This window comes from Rhinoderma darwinii, chromosome 3, assembly GCF_050947455.1.
Source record: "Rhinoderma darwinii isolate aRhiDar2 chromosome 3, aRhiDar2.hap1, whole genome shotgun sequence".
Taxonomy (NCBI): domain Eukaryota; kingdom Metazoa; phylum Chordata; class Amphibia; order Anura; family Rhinodermatidae; genus Rhinoderma; species Rhinoderma darwinii.
The window spans coordinates 38,509,201-38,531,541 of NC_134689.1; the positions used below are offsets into that span (position 1 = coordinate 38,509,201).

Here is a 22,341-nt window from a genome sequence, read left to right on the forward strand (position 1 = left end):
TGGATCAGGGATGGATTTTAGGGGTCATGGGGAAAATTTTCCTCCCCTAAAGAACAGAACCCATTTACTTTTTACGCAGTTATCTATTTGATTCATCTAATAGATAACAGCTGGTAACACTCTCGTTGCTTCTCTTTAGCTCCAGGCTCCACCATCTTTCTAGGTCCTGATGCTGTCCAGCATAAAGGTGCGAGGAGAGGTGAGTATATAGAGGGGTTTTTCTTGAGTTCTGATTATTTAAGGGGTCTGGTCTGGTGTCTGAATTAATTTAGGGTTCTGATCTGGGATCTAAAGTAATGTCGAGGCCTGGGCTGGGGTCTGAATGGATGTAGGGGGCTGGACTGGAGTTGGAATTAATGAAGGGGTCTGATCTTAAGTCTGAGGTAATTTAAGGGTCTGGTCTAAGGTCTGCATTAATTTAGGCCTCTAGTCTAAAGTCGGAATTAATTTAGGTGTCTGGGGTCTTAAGTAATACAGTGGTTTAAAGTCTTAATTAATTTATGGGTCTGGTCTTGGGTCTAAATTAGTTTGGGGGTGTTTCTGAATTTATATATGGGTTTAGTGTCTGGATTTATTTATGGGTCCGGTCTGGAGTCTCAATCTGTGTTGGTATAGAGGGTGGGGATGGGCTGTAGAAGTGAGGGGCCAAAGATTTTGACAATGTGTCGAAAATATGTTTTACATATTTAAAGGCATAATGAGGAGCGTGACCGAACAAAGCAAAATTCCCCATGCCACACTGCTTTTTTTCAGCCACTCCCTAGATTATTATACTGAATCCGCTACGGATTCTGTTTCATGACTTTCAGCAACATTTCACTATACCTTTCTAGTAATCCAGAATGTGTGGTAAACCAGCATATTTCAGGGTACAGACAGTTTTCTATAGTAATGTACTACTTATATAATAAAACACTATATTTAGATGTTCATATTTTTATTGAAATAGCATGACTACAACATTTTTTCCATAAAGTTGGCATACATGTATCAATATTCTAAATTATGTAAGGTGCAACCACAACCAGTAGCAGTCATGAAAATGCCAGTCTTAAAAATCCTCCTTTCATCTGGAGACGGTTTGTAACTACAGTCTCTTCTGTTGGTAATGGTGATGAAGGGTATTCAAATTTTTCACAGAGTAATGTTGACAGCTGGCACAAATCGTTGGCAGGTGGCACTTATGTCCAAGATGGCACTATGACTCAGCCGAGCCACAGGCAGAGACAATTGTCATTTTTAATGATGTTAAGCACTATGACTCAGCCGAGCCATAGGCAGAGACAATTGTCAATTTTTATAAGATTTTGCCCTGTGACTCAGCCGAGCCACAGGCAGAGAAATTTGTCAATTTTGGTGATGTTAAGCACTATGACTCAGCCAAGCCACAGGCAGAGACAATTGTCATTTTTTAATGAGGTTTCGCACTGTGACTCATCCGAGCCACAGGCAGAGATGTTTGTCTTTCCTTGTGAGTTTATTTCACAAAGTCTCCGGGTATATGGATCTATAGTCCAAAGATTGGTCAAGTCCAGGTTGGCACTGTGACTCAGCCGAGCCACAGGCACAGAAAAAAAATCCTTTGAGGTGGACCTAGGTTTGCTGGTACTCTTTTCTCCAAAAGAGACGCATACTAATTCCTTGGGATGCTTTTCTGAGGAAGAGGTCACAGGAAATTCATTTGACTTAGTCTGTGAGGTTGGTCTTGTTGTCTTTCTCAATGCAAGCTTTGGAATTGTAGAAACTCCAGGTCCAGTTTCCCCAATTATCGGTGTAGAGCTATAATGTTTGAACCACTGAAATCAGTAACAGGGTAGGTCATGGCAGATTTGTAATTATGACCACCACTGCATGCAAAAGTTTGTGGTTGTTTGGAAACATTATAGTTATGTCTTGAGCAAAGCAGAGCCCTGCTGCTCATTGCGGTGAAAGTCTAAATAGCTTCAAAGTATTGACACATTTGTTTAGCTCATATTTGCCTTGTGTGGAAATTAAGGCCAGGATCCTTTGTTCTCTATAACCAGTGCAGCCATGGACAATCCAAGATGACGTCTTATGGTGTTGAGAAGTGGTTATGTATATTATAATGTCCATGGCGTCATGCTGTTGTTGAGATAAAACAAAATGAGAAGCTTAATCAGATCATTCACATTTTATACCGTTCTACTTTATAACACTAGATGGTCAATAACAGGAATACTTACAGATTGTGAATTATTAAAGTCACCCATGGGCCTCAAGTATAAAAACTCTAACATAAAATCTGACCTTGTTGCCCATAGCAACCAATCAGTGCTCAAATTTTCATCTTAAAGGCTATGGACTCCTTTGCGGGATTTTCTCATTGCAATTGGTTTTAATGAAAACATTTTGGACGATCTTACTGGCGTCTCATTTTCCAGCCCCTCTGCTCTCCTGAACACTAATCTAAGCTTACAACTGAGATTAAAGGAGTTTTGCAGTGAGAAGAAATTGATCATTAATATTTGATCAGTGGGAGTCTGACTCTCGGCACCCCCACCAATCAGCTGTTTTGTGGTGGCCACGGAGCTCCTGCAAGTCCTGCTTCCCCCATCATTCTTGTCACTGCTTTTTACTGTGAAACATTAACACACTTGTAGCGGCGGTTTACAGTATTACAGCCTTTTCCCAATAAAATAAGGCTGTAAAAAAAACTTGGAACCGCAGCTACAAGTGTGTTAATGTTTCACAGTATGGAGCAGTAAAGGGAAATTGGCGGGGGTTCTGAGATTCAGACACCCACTGATCAAATAATGATGGCCTATTCTGTGGATAGACCATCGATTTCTTCTCACTGGAAAACTCCTTAAACTTTCAAGGGAGCAGAGAGATGGGATGGGGACTGACCAGACAGTAAATTCATCTGACAGGATGAGCACTGAACGGCATCCAGCAGTTTGTATTGTATTGTAAGACATACAAGCAGCGGAAGACAAACAGTGCCACATTTTTTAATTAGAAAATATGTTTTATTTAATAGAATACATATGCTGCAAGAAAACAAAAAGTCTGCAAAGGTGTCTCTTTTGCAGGAAGGCACTTTAGTAGCCAAGGACACATCTGATACGTCCGTGCTACTAAAAGCTCCAGTTGTCATCTAGTCTGAGTTATTGCAGGTTGAAGTGGAAGGGGATAAACGGCAATTTTGATTCGCAAAAGTTTTGAGCATCAAATAAGGTTTTTTTCGTTGCATTGCTGCTACACCTGCTGCGATAATCCGGATCATAGTCACCATCCTCATCATCTTTCTCACCATTACATATGCAGCCTGAAGACTTACATACTTCACATTGGATAAAACGTTGATGGACACAACAAGGTCTCAGAAGATGGAGTGATAACGTTACTTCACCTGCATTGTATGTTGTGAGCCGAGTACAACTGGAATTAGCAGCACAGCGAGGAGTGATCTATGTACATGGCCATAGATTATAATGAGCGGGGCAGCCGGGGGATTCTACAGTTCGCTGCTCCTTCACTGCCCCCATCAGGACACTGTAGATATTATAACAATGGTTTATCTCCCATTGCAGAATACAGGTCACAGTAAGTGGCAGTCTGTAACTGGATGACCACTTCTCAGGACAACCATAAAGTTTATGAAGAGGTTTATGGAGATCTAAGAAACTCTCACATTCTTACCTTCTTTTTATTTGGGAGAAGATGCAGATTTTTCAAAATACGCCAGAAGATGTTTGTGTAATTCCTGCATTGGTGAAGAGTAACTGGCATTGTCTGTAAACGTATTGGTCTTAGAGGCGTTAAATCCAACTCCTTCCTTTTTCTGGCTAAGATGTTTCTCAGCACTTGGAAGATGTTGGAGATGTTCTTTGTCCTCTTGTTGTTCTGTAAAACAAACGCAGTCTATAAGATCAGCTGTTAATATAATGGACATTGTTCCTACTCCACCGTCCGCCTGGGGAGCGAGATTCATAAAATATTAGAAAATGGCGTAAGCAACAACTCCCTAATATATTGTCACCAATGACACGGCCGACAGGTTTTTATCCACACAATGTAAACTAGAACAACTGCTGCTACTTCTTATAATAACAATCGGTCTCTTTATCATATGAAGAATGGAAGATTCTCGCTCCATCCAATTCATCATCACCAGTGATCAGTAATATCGTACCTAACAAACATCTTGTTTTTGCTGGATTGGGTGGTGCTTATGCAAATATAATCCCAAATTGGGCAGTTCTGTGGGTGTTCCTCATAATGGGGGTGTGGTTTCGTAATTTCCCATGAATAAGGGTTAAAATGTTGGGAGATATCAGTAATGTGATGTGATAGGATAGGACTATAAAGAGGATGATACACAGATCTAAATTATTAACATAATTTAGTCACAGATACTGGCTGGTGACCGGTTCATGCAGCTTTATGTGTACTAAATTCACTGAAGTGATTTATGAGTAAAACGTATAACTTTTATTTCATAACTCTCTAAAAACAGGGGTACAATCCCCACTGTGAAAAGCCCCACCGTGTGTATTTAAAAACGTATTAAACAAACACTCCCAGTCCTGATTCAGTTGCGAACCCTCTATGACTGGGTGTACTTCAAAGATACCGATATGGAATCAGCGTTTAAACATTGGTGTAACAGTGGATAAGACCCTAAAACACACCGGAGCCTGCAGTTACCGCACCTAAATCTCCAGATGCTAAGGTACACATCAATACCACTGTCCCCTACGCAAAAATTCCTCACTTAACCTGACCCTACGCGTTTCTATACTTATCATCAGGGGTCTGTAGCTTGGTCACTCTGGCCAGGATGCCAGCGATATTTCTTCAACAGCAGATATTCTGCTGTACACCACGGAAGCGTGCACGCATAGATGTCAGCGGCATGCTTCACTACGAGACTCTGAGTTACTATAACACATTACTCCTCCCCCTGACCTCGGCGGCGCACTCCGAACCAGCCAATCACACTGACCCACCAGATTCGTGACGCCTGACCATGTGACTCCCGGCTGTCACCTGACATACCCGGGAGCAACATCGACAGCATCAAACCGAACGCGCAGGTGCAGTGGGAGGCTGTAGGCGCATCTCCTTGCTGCACAAGAGCTCATTCTCATTAGGGATAAAGTATAACAATAATAAGTTCGGATAATTATTGCGGATCAGCTCAAAACCGCAACTAGACTGCCATAAATAAAGCACCTTCCCTGTAGATACATATTGTATAAATAAATGAGCGATATAAATGTCAGCCACACTTAAGAAATTTTGAAACACTACTGAAAAAGAAGAACCATGCCTGTTGACATTGAATGGCATACTGCAAGTAGCTGTACAAGGACCGGGTTGAACGGCCATACACCTAACCAGAAAACCAACATGATATACATTCAATCAGAATGTATATTTAGATAAAACAGGTATAATTTGTTATAGGGTCAAAACAACTCTGCATCACCCTATCCCTGATGTTTTTACCTCTACGGAACGATACTGAAGGCCATTGTGTAATCTGATCCGCCAAGTCCGCATCAGCACCTAGGATACGCCAGTACCTTTTTAAAATTTGCATGATCTCAGATTGTTTGGAGTCATAAGTACCTATGAGTCTCGTAACTCTTTCCTCTTTGCGTTGTCTAGGGACTAGAAGACTCTGCCTGTCTGCATCCCTCGCTCCCTCATAGGCCTTTCTGATTACTCCCTTGGGGAAGCCTCTCTCCTTTAATCTATTTGTGAGGTCCTGTGCCTGTATCTCAAAATCATCTATCGAGCTACAGTTCCGGCGTACTCTCATGAATTGGCCTCTGGGGATCCCTCGTGTACTACCCTATTTTGCATAAGATATGGCTGTACCAAAACAGCACTTTTAACTTTTTGTGTCATCCGTATTTCCTCATAGATTGTAATATCTTCTGAGCACGGCCCTCAATCCTCTTGTTTGATTTGTTAATTTGTGTGTTACTATGTAATTTTATTAGTAATATTGGGTAATATTATTGTAATGATGGGGGGTAGGGAAACGGACAAGTGAGCCCCAATCTACCCGCCACTCTGTCCCTGCCCACTTGCAACGACCCGCCCCAGGCGACGGTGCACAACTGGGCGGCGGTCCCTACGCTCAGTAAGTGCACGAGACAAACAGACAAGGGTACACAAAGCTAAGGGAAATGGGGCAGTTGCCCACGGCAACACCGTGAGCAACAAGAGTGGCGAACGAGCCGAGTCAAACCAGGAGGGAACGAGGTACCAAATGCAGAGCAGGAGAGTAGCGAGTAAGCCAGGGTCAGTATGGAGCAGGATCAAATAATAGAAGCTGTAGCTGGGCCAGGAAACCACACGAGAAGAATCACAAGCAAAGGAGGAACAGGAAAGGCAGGTATAAATAGACAGAGGGCGGGAGCTAGCTCCGTCTGGCCAGGCTGCGATAGGCTCTCCCGCTCCTAAGCCTGCCATCCTGAGTGGTGGAAGATGGAGTCAGTCTCAGAGACATAGACTCAGGTGCAGACTGATTACCTATGGGCGTATACACAGAAGTTGTGCCTGGCAGATCCTTTACAGTACCCCCCCTTTTATGAGGGGCCACCGGACCCTTTCTAAGTGGACCTGGTTTATTGGGGAAACGAAGGTGGAACTTCCTGACCAATACCCCAGCGTGAACATCCCGGGCGGGTACCCAAGTCCTCTCCTCAGGCCCGTATCCTCTCCAATGGACCAGGTACTGGAGGGAGCCTTGGACCATCTTGCTGTCCACAATCTTGGCCACCTCGAATTCCACCCCCTCAGGGGTGAGAACGGGAACAGGAGGTTTCCTCGAGGGAGCCAAAGACGGGGAGCAGCGTTTAAGGAGGGAGGCATGAAACACGTTGTGTATTCGAAAAGATGGGGGCAACTCCAGTCGGAAGGAGACAGGATTGAGGAATTCAATGACCTTATACAGCCCAATAAACTGGGGAGCAAACTTCTTGGACGGGACCTTAAGGCGCAAGTTCCTAGACGATAACCACACCAGATCCCCGACCATAAACAAGGGGTTAGCAGAACGTCTTCTATCAGCCTGAGTTTTTTGTACGCTCTGGGACGCCTCTAGGTTCTTCTGAACCTGGGCCCAGACTGTGCACAGTTCCCGATGAACGACCTCTACCTCGGGATTGTTGGAACTACCAGGTGAAACGGAGGAGAACCGTGAATTAAACCCAAAATTACAGAAAAAGGGGGAGACCCCTGACGAGTTACTGACCCGGTTATTAAGGGAAAATTCGGCGAGGGGAATGAATGAGACCCAATCATATTGACAGTCAGAGATAAAACACCTTAAATATTGTTCAAGAGATTGATTAGTCCTCTCAGTTTGGCCATTAGTTTCAGGATGGAAGGCAGAGGAGAAGGACAGATCAATCTCCAACATTTTACAGAAGGCTCTCCAAAACAAAGAAACAAATTGTACCCCTCTGTCTGAAACAATATTGACAGGGACCCCATGGAGACGCAGGATGTGTTTGACAAACAAGGTGGCTAACGTCTTGGCATTGGGTAGTTTCTTGAGGGGCACAAAGTGGCACATTTTACTGAAGCGGTCTACTACAACCCACACCACCGACTTGCCTTGAGATGGAGGCAAATCGGTGATAAAATCCATGGAGATATGGGTCCAAGGTCTCTGGGGAATGGGCAAAGAAAGTAGTAAGCCCGCTGGTCGGGACCTGGGAGTCTTGGACCTAGCACAAACCTCACAAGCGGCGACGTAGGCCTTAACGTCTTTAGGCAACCCAGGCCACCAATAGTTTCTGGCAATGAGGTGTTTGGTACCCAGGACGCCTGGATGACCAGATAGTGCGGAGTCATGATTTTCCCTAAGTACCCTTAGCCGGAATTGCAGGGGAACAAACAGCTTGTCCTCAGGAAGGTTCCCGGGAGATGAACCTTGATCAGCCGCAATTTCAGAGACTAAATCAGAATCAATAGAAGAAATGATTATACCAGGAGGCAAAATACAAGCAGGATCTTCCTCTGAAGGAGGGCTGGCCATGAAGCTACGCGACAGTGCATCGGCCTTAATATTTTTAGACCCAGCCCTATAGGTAACCAAAAAGTTGAATCTGTTAAAAAATAGCGCCCATCGAGCTTGTCTCGGGTTTAGCCTCCGGGCAGATTATAGGAAAACCAGATTCTTGTGGTCGGTAAGGACCGTTACCTGGTGCCTAGCCCCCTCCAAGAAGTGGCACCACTCTTCAAATGCCCATTTAATGGCTAAGAGTTCGCAGTTGCCAATATCATAGTTACTCTCAGTGGGCGAAAACTTCCTGGAGAAGTAGGCACAGGGACGGAGATGGGTGAGGGACCTGGTACCCTGGGACAAGACAGCCCCCACTCCCACCTCGGATGCGTCAACTTCCACGATAAATGGCTCCATTTGGTTGGGCTGAACCAGCACCGGGGCCGAGATAAAGCACTTCTTAAGGACCTCAAAAGCCTGGACAGCCTCAGGAGGCCAGTGGAGGAGATCAGCACCTTTGCGAGTGAAGTCCGTAAGAGGCTTAGCGATGACCGAGAAGTTAGCAATAAATCTCCTGTAATAATTAGCGAACCCCAAGAAACACTGTAACGCCTTCAGGGAGATAGGTTGGACCCATTCTGCCACAGCCTGGACCTTGGCGGGGTCCATGCGGAATTCATGAGGAGTGAGGATTTGACCCAAAAATGGTATCTCCTGTACCCCAAACACACATTTTTCGGCTTTTGCAAACAGTTTGTTTTCCCGAAGGACCTGGAGTACCTTCCTGACATGCTCAATGTGGGAGGACAAGTCCTTGGAAAACACCAGTATGTCATCAAGGTACACTACAAGAAATACCCCCAGGTAATCTCTTAAAATCTCATTTACGAAATTCTGGAAGACCGCAGGAGCATTACACAACCCAAAGGGCATGACGAGGTATTCGAAATGACCTTCAGGCGTGTTAAACGCAGTCTTCCACTCATCCCCCTCCTTGATGCGGATAAGGTTATACGCCCCCCGTAGATCAAACTTAGAGAACCATTGGGCCCCCTGAACCTGGTTAAAGAGATCAGGAATCAAAGGAAGGGGATACTGGTTCCTTACAGTGACCTTATTCAAGTTACGGTAGTCAATGCATGGCCTAAGACCACCATCCTTCTTCCCTACGAAGAAGAAGCCAGCACCTACCGGAGAAGTAGAGGGGCGAATGTAACCCTTGGCCAGGCATTCCTGGATATACTCTCTCATGGCTTCACGTTCGGGACAAGAAAGATTAAATATCCTACCCTTAGGGAGCTTAGCTCCTGGTACCAATTCGATAGCGCAATCGTATTCTCTATGAGGAGGTAACACTTCGGAGGCCTCCTTAGAGAAAACATCAGCGAAGTCCTGAACAAACTCAGGTAGCGTGTTCACCTCCTCAGGGGGAGAAATAGAATTAACAGAAAAACATGACGTCAAGCATTCATTACCCCATTTGGTAAGCTCCCCAGTATTCCAGTCAAACGTGGGATTATGCAACTGCAACCAGGGAAGGCCTAAAACTAAATCGGACGATAATCCCTGCATCAACAGTACAGAGCACTGCTCCAAATGCATGGAGCCAACAAGGAGTTCAAAAACAGGGGTATGCTGTGTAAAATAACCATTAGCAAGAGGAGTGGAGTCGATACCCACTACAGGGACAGGTTTAGGCAAATCAATAAAAGGCATAGCTAGAGACATAGCAAATTCCACAGACATGATATTAGCAGAAGACCCTGAATCCACGAAGGCACTGCCGGTAGCAGACCTACCACCAAAAGAGACCTGAAAGGGAAGCAAGATTTTATTACGTTTCATATTTACGGGAAATACCTGTGCGCCTAAGTGACCTCCCCGATGATCACTTAGGCGCGGAAGTTTTCCGGCTGCTTATTCTTGCGCCTAGGACAGGTGTTCACTTGATGCTTGTCATCCCCACAATAGAAGCAGAGATCATTCTTCCTGCGGAACTCTCTACGTTGTCGGGGGGACACGGAGGCCCCGAGTTGCATAGCAAGCTCCGAGTCTTCCGTGGAAGAGCGAAGCAACGGGACCTTGGGAGGCATCATGGGGGAGTAAGAGGGGAAAACACAAAAACGTTCAAGTTGTCGTTCCCTGAGACGTCGGTCAAGTCGTACCGCTAAAGCCATAACCTGGTCAAGGGAGTCAGAAGAGGGATAGCTAACTAGCAGGTCTTTCAGGGCGTTCGACAGACCCAACCTAAACTGACACCTTAAGGCAGGGTCATTCCACCGGGAAGCTACGCACCACTTCCTAAAGTCAGCACAATACTCCTCAACAGGTCTCTTACCCTGACGTAAGGTCACCAGCTGACTCTCGGCAAAGGCAGTCCTGTCAGTCTCGTCATAAATGAGTCCGAGAGCAGAAAAAAACCGATCAACGGAGGAAAGTTCAGGGGCGTCAGTAGCCAAGGAGAAGGCCCACTCTTGGGGCCCTTCCTGGAGCCGGGACATAATTATACCCACCCGCTGGCTCTCAGAACCTGAGGAGTGAGGCTTTAAGCGAAAGTAGAGCCTACAACTCTCCCGAAAGGAGAGAAAAGTCCTCCGGTCCCCTGAGAACCGGTTAGGCAACTTGAGGTGGGGTTCAAGAGGTGAGGTGAGGGACACTACCATGGTAGCGTCAGGCTGGTTGACCCTCTGAGCCAGGGCCTGGATCTGTAGGGAGAGACCCTGCATTTGCTGGGCCAGGGTCTCAAGGGAGTCCATAGTAGTGTCAGGGACCAGGGTAGACTAGGTATTGGCTTGTGATTATGTAATGATGGGGGGTAGGGAAACGGACAAGTGAGCGCCAATCTACCCGCCACTCTGTCCCTGCCCACTTGCAACGACCCGCCCCAGGTGACGGGGCACAACTGGGCGGCGGTCCCTACGCTCAGTAAGTGCACGAGACAAACAGACAAGGGTACACAAAGCTAAGGGAAATGGGGCAGTTGCCCACGGCAACACCGTGAGCAACAAGAGTGGCGAACGAGCCGAGTCAAACCAGGAGGGAACGAGGTACCAAACGCAGAGCAGGAGAGTAGCGAGTAAGCCAGGGTCAGTATGGAGCAGGATCAAATAGTAGAAGCTGTAGCTGGGCCAGGAAACCACACGAGAAGAATCACAAGCAAAGGAGGAACAGGAAAAGCAGGTATAAATAGACAGAGGGCGGGAGCTAGCTCCGTCTGGCCAGGCTGCGATAGGCTCTCCCGCTCCTAAGCCTGCCATCCTGAGTGGTGGAAGATGGAGTCAGTCTCAGAGACATAGACTCAGGTGCAGACTGATTACCTATGGGCGTATACACAGAAGTTGTGCCTGGCAGATCCTTTACAATTATAAGGCGAAATTAAAAGATAAAAGCCCTGAGAACTTACTTTCAGAGGTGGTGTCCACATGATATGGGCTGATATTGGTGGTTACATCATTGGATCCAGGCATGGAGATCTTAGTGTCTTCAATGATGTCTATGTTTTCAGCCCGTCCATGAGAAGCATCATCGGTTATAATGTCAGTGGCGGTGTCCACATCCTCTGGGCTGATATTGATGGTTACATTTTTGGATCCAGGCATGGAGATCTTAGTGTCTTCAATGAGATCTCTGGTTTCAGCCAGTCCATGATGAGCCTCATCGGTTGTAATGTCAGAGGCGATGTCCACGTCCTCTGGGCTGATGTTGATCGTTACGTCATTGGATCCAGGCATGGAGATCTTAGTGTCTTCAATGAGATCTCCGTTTTCAGCCAGTCCATGAGGAGCATCATCAGATATATTATCAGAAGCCGTGTCCACGTCATCTGGACTGACATTGATGGTAACATCATTGGATTCAGGCATGAAGATCTTAGTGTCTTCAACGATATCTCTGTTTTCAGCCTGTTCATAAGGAGCATTATCGGTTATATCAGAGGTGGTGTCCATGTCCTCTGGACTGATATTGATGGAAACATCATTAGATCCAGGCATGGAGATCTTAGTATCTTCAATGAGATCTCTGTTTTCAGCCAGTCCATGAGAAGCATCATCGGTTGTAATATCAGAGGTAGTGTCCACGTCCTCTGGGCTGATGTTGATCGTTTCATCATTGGGTCCAGGCATAGAGATCTTAGAGTCTTCATTGATGTCTATGTTCTCAGCCAGTCCTTGAGAAGCATCATCAGTTATAATATTAATTTTGTCCTGATGTTTTTCTGCAACACAGAACATTAAAATCAGAAATTATAAAATGAAAGCTTATATATGTTCAGTGTATTTTATTAACCGTTTACAGGTATTTGAAACCCCCTGAATGGCACATTAATCCACGAGAATAAAAAAACACAATCTCTAAAGCTGCCTCTACATCTAGAATTCCTTCACTTTTCTTTGCTGACATGACATCCCCCCAGTTTCCCTGTATAACCATGTTCCCGGATTAATGATCAAGGCAGCGAGATAGAGAAACTGATCAAATACACAAAAGTGGACCAGTGGTTATATTGAGTGCTGTATTGAATAATCTATAAAATGGAGGATTGTACTGTAAAGTGAAGCTGCACTTTTACCTTTGGTGCATGTGGGAATAACTGTATGTGATGGCGTGTAGTGTTATGTCCCAAGACGGCAGATCGTTACAGAGAACGGCTCCGGATGGTGTGAGGAGCGGGAATGCTCCGTCCTCGCCAATAAGAGGCGTTCATTGGGAAATACATTGAGATATAGTGCGCAGTTGTGATGACTCCAGTGACGTTACTGAAAATGTTCATAGATTAGGTTTTTGTTTTTTTTAGCAAAAACATATAATTCAATCAAAGAGACGAACCAGAAAATTCTCAGTGTCCATGTGATAGAAAACCCTCCTATAAATGGTTCTATGTAGATAGATATTAATATGTCACATCTGTTATACCGTATTTACCGTTGATTTGGTCGCTACTCTCTCTACTTTCATCGATAGTACATTGGGTCTCAACATCTCTCTTGGATTTTTTCTTCAACGATTTTCTATATAATTGTAATAAGGGAAGTAATATTGTGGATTAGTGACATGAATCATCTCGGTTTTCTGTAGAATGTGATAAAGCTTCATATGTTTCTTCATTTTATCTATTTCTATCTGTGGAATCATTACCCCCAAGTCATTTTACATCTGTGACAATCAGCAATTCTTTATATTACGTACATAGAGGTGTAATGTGCCCCCATTAGACCACCACGGGCGCACAACTCCAGAGTGACATGTTCATGAGCCACAAGAAGTCTACATTGTAATATTCCCTTTACTGGGTTATGTTAGAACTAGAAGAGGTGGTACAGTATTTTCTATATAGACTCCGGTGTAGAACATATATATATGGCACTGAGGAGTTATGTGCTGGAGGAACCTGGAAGCAGAACACAATTATATACCCTCCAATATCCAGAAGTGCAAATACATCCCAGCGCCATAAAGAAATATAATATGCTGTTTATCCCATTACATACATATAACAGTGTGATGTATCGGCAGAATAAACTGCATTTTTAGAGCATGTTTGAAAGTTGATTTATTTTGCTGAAACATTGCCCTGTTATATGGATGTAATGGAATAAACAGAATTTTATTTGCACCAAGAGGATCCTGAGATGTTGAGATGTATTTGCATTTATGGATGATATAGAATTGGCACCCGAAGGATCATGGGCAGAGCAGGACTGAACCCCAGTGATGACTCTTTTACCTACAACCCTCCAATATTCAGATATAAAAATAGTTACAACACCAGTAACAGTCGCCCACATAAGAACCAGCCAAAGGTGACCCCATAAAGGATCGGCATGTTTGATTTCTACATGCCCGATCCTTTGCTTCCACGGGAGATGTAACAAGTGCTTGCCTGACCGCTATATAAAGTGTATGGGCGGCTTAAGACTTTCAGGGTAAGATGGCTCCGTTACACGTCTGGGCTTTGCACTTCAGAGAATTTGGACTCCACTGTTCTAATACAACATGAAATCCGGGCAAATCACAGACAGATATTTTGCCGTTATCCTTTTGTTCTTCTATATAGAGAAGAGCGTGAAAGGAACTACAGAATATTCTTCTGAAATCTCTGGTTTGTGAGTAGACGGCTGTGCCTGGAAATCAGTATGGTAAAGGCAGGACATGAAATCATTATTTACAATACTTACTTATATCTGATGTAATGGACGAGAGAAAAAAACATTCCAAGGATGAAGATGGCGACAACAGAACCGGCAGCAGCCGCAACGTATTTATTTTTAAGTAGAGAGATGATGGTAGAAGCTGCAGAAGTCACAATAAATTTATTCCAAAACGGTATTGGAGGCGAAGGAGTAGTGGTATGTACTGGAAAAGAAGGAGAAGCAATATAAGTGATCAGATAACCGGTCTACTATAATTAATTATTATCATTACTATTATTATTACTATTATTATTACTATCATTATTATTACTATTATTGTTACTATCATCATTATTATTATTATTAATAATAATATCATTATTACTATTATTATTATTATTATTATAATTACTATTAGCATTATTATAACTATTATTATTATTATTATTAATAGCACTATTATTATTATTACTACTATTATTATAATTACTATTATTATTATTATTATCATTATTATTACTATTATTATAACTATTATTATTAATAATAATATCCCTTTGATACAAATTTTTAATCCAAAATTAATGTCCCCAAGCTTGTCTGGAAATGTCATTGTTCTGGTTTGTATGGGATGTAACCACAGTGTAGTTAGTGTCAGTGATGCCAGCAGTGATTCAGCATTGGATATGAATTAGCAGTGGCTGGCTATTTACCATATAACCGGACCCTACATAGATATATTGGGGGGAATTTATTAGGACTGGAGTATCAGATGGCAGTCTTAATGTAAAGAGCGCTGGAGTAAGATGCGTCTTAATAAATTAGGCGCATCTCTGATTGTCCGTGTGACAGAAAGTCAAATCTACTTAAACTTGAGCTGGAGTAGATTTATGCCATGATTTATGCCTATTTCTGTGGTAAATTACAGTAAATTTGTGGTAGGCTCCACCCTTTCTGTGGGCCCACCCACTTTTTATTAAAGGTGCATGAATGGCCATGTATAAAAGTCATATTTTTTTGTGCAAGTTGCGATTTTTAAACCATTTGCGATATGTCCACAGTAGAAAACCGGTAAAGGTCAAATAATAAATTCCCCTTTTGTATGCGTTTTGGTCACTAGTGTATAAGAAAGACATAGCAGAGCTGGAGCGGGTTCAGATGTGGGTAACAAATACATTGAATGGTTGCACTGCAGTACCCAGTAATACTATTAAATATGGGGGTTTTAGTTTGGAAAGATAAACCGTTTAGGGGTGACCTAATAACTATGTATAATATATATTAATGGACAGTACAGAGATCTGTCTAGTTGTCTTTTTATATCCAGGCCTGTAAATAAGGGGCATCCACTACGTCTAAAGGAAAGAATGTGTCACCATCATCATATACGTGGATTCTTTACTGTAAGAGCAGTGAGACCATGGAACTCACCGCCACAGGATGTTAATTCATTGAAAGATTCTAGAAGTGGCCTGGATGCTTTTCCTGAAAAATCTAATATTATAAGGGATCTGTAATAGATCGCTTGGGATGGGGCATTAATCCTTGAATTTATATCCTGATCATCATATTTGGAGGTGGAAGGAAAATTGTCTCCGGCCTCATAGGGGTTGTTTTTAATAAGAACCTTGCAGGATATTTGGCTGAACTAGATGGATTTATGTTTTTTCAATCTTACTACCTATGTAACTATGTCCCTTACCTCCACAATCCTGAGGTCCTTGGCACTGCTCCATGCGGAAGAAACATTTGTCTTTTTGGTCGGGGCAGCCTTTGGTGACATAGACCACCCGAATACCAATGCCTGACAAAAGGAAACATCAATTAGTTGTGTGAAAACACGGAAACATCTCCCAATCTATCAGTGTAATTCCCTGTAGTCTTCTAGTGGAAGAGACGTATCAATAAGGGATCTCAGAAATGTCGCTCTACTAACATATACATTGTATACGGCGCCTCATTGATTTATTCACATAGGATCATTTCCTCTGATCATGTGACTGTGACAATAGAATGATAGAACATCCAACCAATCACGTGCGGGAAATTCTACAAAGATCATCCCCCCAGGAATGAATATAATCCCATGTATGATCATCACCGCCACAAGTCATCTCTATTATTCCATGCAGGGCAGGAATCACAGGAATGGCCGGGTTATGAGAACCTGGAATAGGGAAAACATAATGGGAGTCACACACCGAAATTACTGGCAACTCACATGAAAAATCGCCCGTTCTATTTATCACGTGACATTAATAATCCGTGGTCACTTTACAAATGTGACATAACAGTGATAACCTGTTATCTGTAATGAAGCTGGTCTGACCCTCATGAAAGGACTTGGACCCTATTAGGCCTTGTTCACACACTACAATAAGCCCAGTATGATGACTACACCGCACATCCGGTCATAGTACATAGAATAACACGTGTGCCCAGCAAAATACAAGAAGGAGACCACCAAGCAACCACTGAGTATATATTAACCCGTTAGTGACCGGCCCATCGTGTTTCTACGTCGGTCACTAACGGGCCTTATTCCGATGCCATAGACTTTTTACGTCGCGGCATCGGAATAAGTTTACAGAGCAGGGAGCTGTCAAATCTCCCTGCTCTCGGCTGCTAGAGGCAGCTGAGGGCTGGGGGCGTCCCTGCTCTGCCGTGTGAGATCGATATTAGTATCGATCTCACACGTTTAACCCCTCAGATGCGGTGCTCAATAGCGAGCACCGCATCTGAGTGGTTTTGGAGAGAGGGAGGGAGCTCCCTCTCTCCCCCACCGACACCCGGCAATACGATCGCCGAGTGTCTGTGTCTCTAATGGCAGCCGGGGGTCTAATAAAGGCCCCCAGGCTGCCTGGAGTGAATGCCTGCTAGATCATGCCGCAGGCATGACCTAGCAGATGCCTGTCCGTGTTAAACGGACAGACTGTAATACACTGCAATACAAAAGTATTGCAGTGTATTATAATATCGATCGGAGAATTGCATATTATAGTCCCCTAATGGGACTAGTAAAAAAGTGAAAAAAAAGTTTAATAAAGTTAATTTTAAAAAAAATGTGAAAAAAAATGAAAAACCCAGCTTTTCCCCTTACAAAATGCTTTACTATTAAAAAAACAAAATAAAGTTAAAAAGGTACACATATTTGGTATCGCCGGGTCCGTAACGATCCCGACTATAAATCTATTACATTATTTAACCCGCACGGTGAACACCGTAAAAAATGTAATAAAAAACTATGGAAAAATTGCTGTTTTCTGTGAATACTGACTTTAAAAAAATGTAATAAAAAGTGATCAAAAAGTCGCATCTACTCCAAAATGGTACCAATAAAAACTACAAGTCTTCCCGCAAAAAAAAAAGCCCTCATACAAATGCATCGGCGAAAAAACAGAAACGTTACGGCTCTTCAAATATGGAGACACAAAAACAAATAATTTAGAAAAAAAAGTGTTTTTACTGTGTAAAAGTAGTAAAACATACAAAAACTATACAAATTTGGTATCGTTGCAATCGTAACAACCCGCTGAATAAAGTTATTGTGTTATTTATACCACATGGTAAACGGCGTAGATTTAGGACGCAAAAAAGAGTGGCGAAATTTCTGATTTTTTTCTATTCCCCCCCAAGAAAAAGTTAATAAAAGTTAATCAATAAAGAATATGTACCTAAAAATGGTGCTATTAAAAAATACAACTTGTCCCGCAAAAAACAAGACCTTATACAGCTATGTTGACGCAAAAATAAGAAGGTTATAGCTCTTGGAATGCGACGATTGAAAAACGTAAAAAATAGCTTGGTCATTAAGGTCCAAAATAGGCTGGTCATTAAGGGGTTAAGCCCCCAGACCAGAAAATGATGATAAAATAAGTCAGATCTCAGTTTTGTGCTACTTACCGCATGTTTTTGAGCAGGGACCATATAGAAGATCTCCTCTGATGTCTAGAAAGTAAAAAGAGACATTAAAGAACAACTCTACTCAGAAAATGAGAAACTCCATCTATTCCCTATATCTCTTCTGTACACCGCGCCAATGCTCTCCTGCTATATCTATTAGTGAGTGTATCCGGCATGGACAGGACAGTATTAGGCGGGATGCACAAACACTTTTTATTCAGCTTTTTAAAACTCGTGGAAAAATAACCTGTTGTTTCAAGCCTTTTTAGTGGCGATTTTAAATGCATTTTTAGTGGTAATTTTTTATTTTGTGACATTTGTACGTTTTTCCTGGTGTTTTTGAAGTCCTAGAGAGAAGTCTATGGGATAAAACACCAGAAAAAAAACCAAACAAAACTAGAGCACGCTGTGCTTTGAAAATATGTATGAATCCAGCCTTAGACTTCCATGTGTAATCTATAGGTTATTGGACTGAACACTGGATCAGTCCTCTCAGATTATTTACCTGTCCCAACTGGTATTAGGCCTTATTCAGACAAGCGTATATGAAAATCAATGGGGCTATTCACACATGCTGTTGTTTTTCACGCGGCGTGTGTTTCCGTTGAATGAAACTCACTGCATGTCCTATTTTGGTGCGTATTTGCGCACCACGCAGCCCATTGAAGACAATGGGTGTGTGAAAAAAAACGGACAGCACACGGGCGGCATACGTGTGCTGTCCGTGAGTCACACAACAGGTGCAAAACAAATTATGAGAAAAAAAAACGGATGGCAAACGGAACTGCAACGCAAGAAAAACGCTACATTTTTTATGCGCGCAAAACAGACACGCTCGTGTAAATCTAGCCTTAACCCCATATTCAGTGTATATCTGGTGATGCTCTTACCTGTGCTTATCCTATTTCTCGCACCTGAGTCATATCTGCGGATATCGATAGGAGCGCCATTCACAGACGCTAATAGCACATTCACAATTAGAAGCAGTCGAAACAGCATTTTGGCCTGGAGTATATCTCTTCGTGTGTATATCCAGACTAAGCCCCCACTGTAACACCGTGTAATTTTCCTACAGATTCCGTGACATCACAATTGTACACACATCACAGGGAGCAGCAAACAGCAGCGATGTCACAATGCTGTGATGTCACATTTGTACACACATCACGGGGAGCAGTATACAGCAGTGATGTCACAATTGTACACACATCACGGGGAGTAGTATACAGCACTGATGTCACAATCGGGGACCAAGACAACCACTAACAAGAAGAAGCTTCATCCATCTTTGTCTGTGTAATATTACTAGTCTCTGTATCACGGATCATAATAAAACATTACACAGGTTTGATGCTGGAATATGAGCATCATCAGGGGCAGGGGCGTAGTTAAAGTGTAGCTAAATGTTCGACAAACTTCTGACATGTCATAGAGACATGTCAGAAGTTTGGATTGGTGGGGGTCCAAGCACGGAGACCCCCACCAATCGCTAGAACGAAGCAGCTGAAGCACTCGTGTGAGCGCTCAGCTGCTTTGTGGCAGTTCGTCTTTTCCCGAAAGCCGATGTATCGGAGTACAGGCTCATAGACTTTGCATTGAGTCCATACACCGATACATTTATTTATTTATTTATTTACATTTACACTTTGGAAACGTTTGTGTGAGATTTACAGCAAGGCAAGCGTAATCTCGTTTTAAATGACAGTTTACAGCGTAATCTCGCGAGATTACGCTTGCCTTGCTGTAAATCTCACACAAACGTTTCCGAGGTGTTAGGATTCTGAACAGACATCGCGTCCTGGCTGGAGGTGATGCCTATTCATTGTCAGGACACTTCAGTAACGTTAATGTGTGTGTAAGTGGCTGCACATAGTGATCTAGTAAGATTACTATGTGCTGTGTAAATTTATGGAGAGAAGTGTATGACGCTGATTGGTCACTGATTGGTCAGCGTCATACACTTCTCTCCACAACGCCCACTTGGTCAAAAAGTAAAACACGCCCAGTTGTCCATTAAGAAAGTCATTAGCATAAATCTAAAATAGGTCATAACTCCGTCAAAAATGATCGTTTTTCTAAATAAAAAACACTGCTGTAATCTACATTACAGCGCCGATCACATCATGTACAATATAGGCCACTTATGATGTGGTGACAGAGCCTCTTTAAGGGTAAGTTCACACATTGCAGAAATTCCGCAATGTTTTTGCAAGATAAATGGACATGCTGCAGATTGAGAATCTGCACTGCAATCAATTGATAAACTTTTTTTTTCGATGTATTTTTTCTGCAGCGTGTGGATAAGATTTGTTGAAATACAAATTTGCTGCAGATTTTGCAAATTTCTTTTTTTTAGCCATAACGAGGAACGGAACTAAACAGAAGAAATATATAAATAAGGGTCTTAACGTGTTTCATATTCTGTATCGTATTCTGGTTTTGGGTTAATTCTGCATCAAATATGCACTGTGTGAACAATGCCTAAGGCTGGAATCACAAGAGACGAAAATGCTGTGGATTTTCCACAGTGTTTCCGCAGAAAAATCTGCGTTTTTTGGTAAGGAAATCAGACAAGCTCATTATTAAAGAAACGTAAACATGTTACATTAATGCTATATGTTATATAACCTTCTGTATGAAAACCCGCAAGTAACTCCTTGGAGCAAATTTGTATTTTTTTATTTTTGTTTTTTTATTGTTGCGTTCCAAGAGCCATACGTTTTTTTATTTTTTTGTCAACATACCCGTATGAGGGCTTGTTTTTTGCGGGATGAGTTGTATTTTTTTATGAGAAAAAATACAACGGCACCATTCAATGCACCACATAATGTACTGGTATACTGGAAAATAAATTGTGGGGTGGAATAGGAAAAAAACAGGGATTACTCCATAGTTTTGTGGTTTGTTTTTATGGTATTCACTGTGTGGTAAAAACGACATTAACTTCATTCTGTGGGTGAATACGATTATGGCGATACCAAATTTATCCGTTTCTTTTATGAGGTACTACTTTTACAAAGAAAAAATAATTTAAGAAAAAAATTGTTTTGTGTTGTCTTATTCTGAAAACCATAACATTTTTATTTTTCTGTCCATGGAGAGGTCTGAGGTCCTGTTTTTGTGGGATGATCTGAAATTTTTATTAATACCATTTTGGGGTACATACAACATTTTGATCACTTTTTATTCCATTTGTATGGGGAGGGGAGGTGACAAAAAACAGCAATATTTGCATTGTAAAAAAAAGAATTCCTAGGGCATTCACCTGAAGGGTTACATAACGTGGTATATTAATTTTTCGGACTTTTAAGATTGCGGCAATACCAATAATGTTCACTGTTTTATTGCTTTCATTCTTTTTTTTTACATTTAGTTATTTTTCTCATATTTTTAAGAATTGTATTAAACAATTTCTTACTTTTATTTTTAAGTCCTTGATCAGTAAACAATGCATACACAGCAAGAAATCTGGTGTCTCTCGTTCCTATTTGGAGTCTCAATGTTTCCGGAGTCACGCCAGGTGTCCTCCACCGGGCTCGGTGTGGACGGCTAGTGAAGAGCAAAAGTGCATTATTTAAGGGAGCTTCTCAATGCCAGTTATAGGTGTTATATCGCTTTTTATCACCGTTCTGCCTGAACTCAATTACCGACCTTGGCTAGTCTACCTGCGTTAGCACACACCAGCGCCCTATTCAATGATCTCCTCTCACCAGTATGTTTTTACGTGGACTTGCAGTTGTCATTGCCCCTAGCAGCTGTATGTTCAAACCACTCGCTTGTATTCTGGTTCCACCTTATTAAGGGTATCCAACACTGGACTAGCTTAGGGCACTGAATTCCTGAGGCCAGATGAGTACCTCCAGGGGCGCTCATGAAGCGAGGTGAGCAAGTCTGTAAAGATGCAGCCAGCCCTGCCTTACCAGTGCAGTCTCATTGGCTAGAAGCGGTGAAGGACCTGCAATGACATCTGCTGTTGTGCTATTGCTGTTGCGTTGTTGTGCTGCTGTCTTCTTTATCCCTCCACTAGGTAGCACTTGTGCAGTGGTGAAACCGACCACTGTCTGGCAAAGATGGAACAAGATCTACTGCATTGGAGAAGAGGGTCGTCAATCCGGCCACCAAAAGACGTTGTGTACATATTTAATCTTGTTGCATTATTGACTTCTTATAAACGGTAAGTCAAGGTACTTGGCTTCTTCACACTCTAAATTTAGGGCACTGTGATTTACGGCCGGGAAGCCATTTTAAGGCTACATAAGCCATTCTGGAACATAATGATGGTGGATGCGTGAGCGTATATGCGTCATCACGCCTGGG

At 42.7% G+C, this 22,341-nt stretch overlaps 1 protein-coding gene across 1 annotated transcript; it reads right to left on the minus strand.

Moving 5' to 3' along the window:
- Positions 1 to 974: 974 nt before the first annotated feature.
- LOC142750364 (uncharacterized) lies at positions 975 to 19,029 on the minus strand. The gene is made up of 8 exons (XM_075859362.1): positions 18,915 to 19,029; positions 18,025 to 18,069; positions 15,824 to 15,925; positions 14,167 to 14,344; positions 12,914 to 12,999; positions 11,394 to 12,206; positions 3,664 to 3,867; positions 975 to 2,103 (listed from the first exon to the last, which is right to left on the minus strand). The coding sequence occupies exons 1-7, from the start codon at positions 19,021 to 19,023 to the stop codon at positions 3,671 to 3,673; spliced, it is 1,530 nt and encodes a 509-aa protein (XP_075715477.1). The 5' UTR covers positions 19,024 to 19,029; the 3' UTR covers positions 975 to 2,103; positions 3,664 to 3,670.
- Between the last annotated feature and the right edge of the window lie 3,312 nt (positions 19,030 to 22,341).

Bases quoted from the DNA above. Each gene is read 5' to 3' on its own strand.
- LOC142750364 (XM_075859362.1), bottom strand. From the start codon at position 19,023: ATGCTGTTTCGACTGCTTCTAATTGTGAATGTGCTATTAGCGTCTGTG. The intron at 14,345-15,823 runs GTAAGGGACATA...CTTCTTTTCCAG, and splicing joins AGGACCTCAGGATTGTGGAG to TACATACCACTACTCCTTCG. The intron at 12,207-12,913 runs GTAAATACGGTA...TCTGTGTTGCAG, and splicing joins GAGTAGCGACCAAATCAACG to AAAAACATCAGGACAAAATT.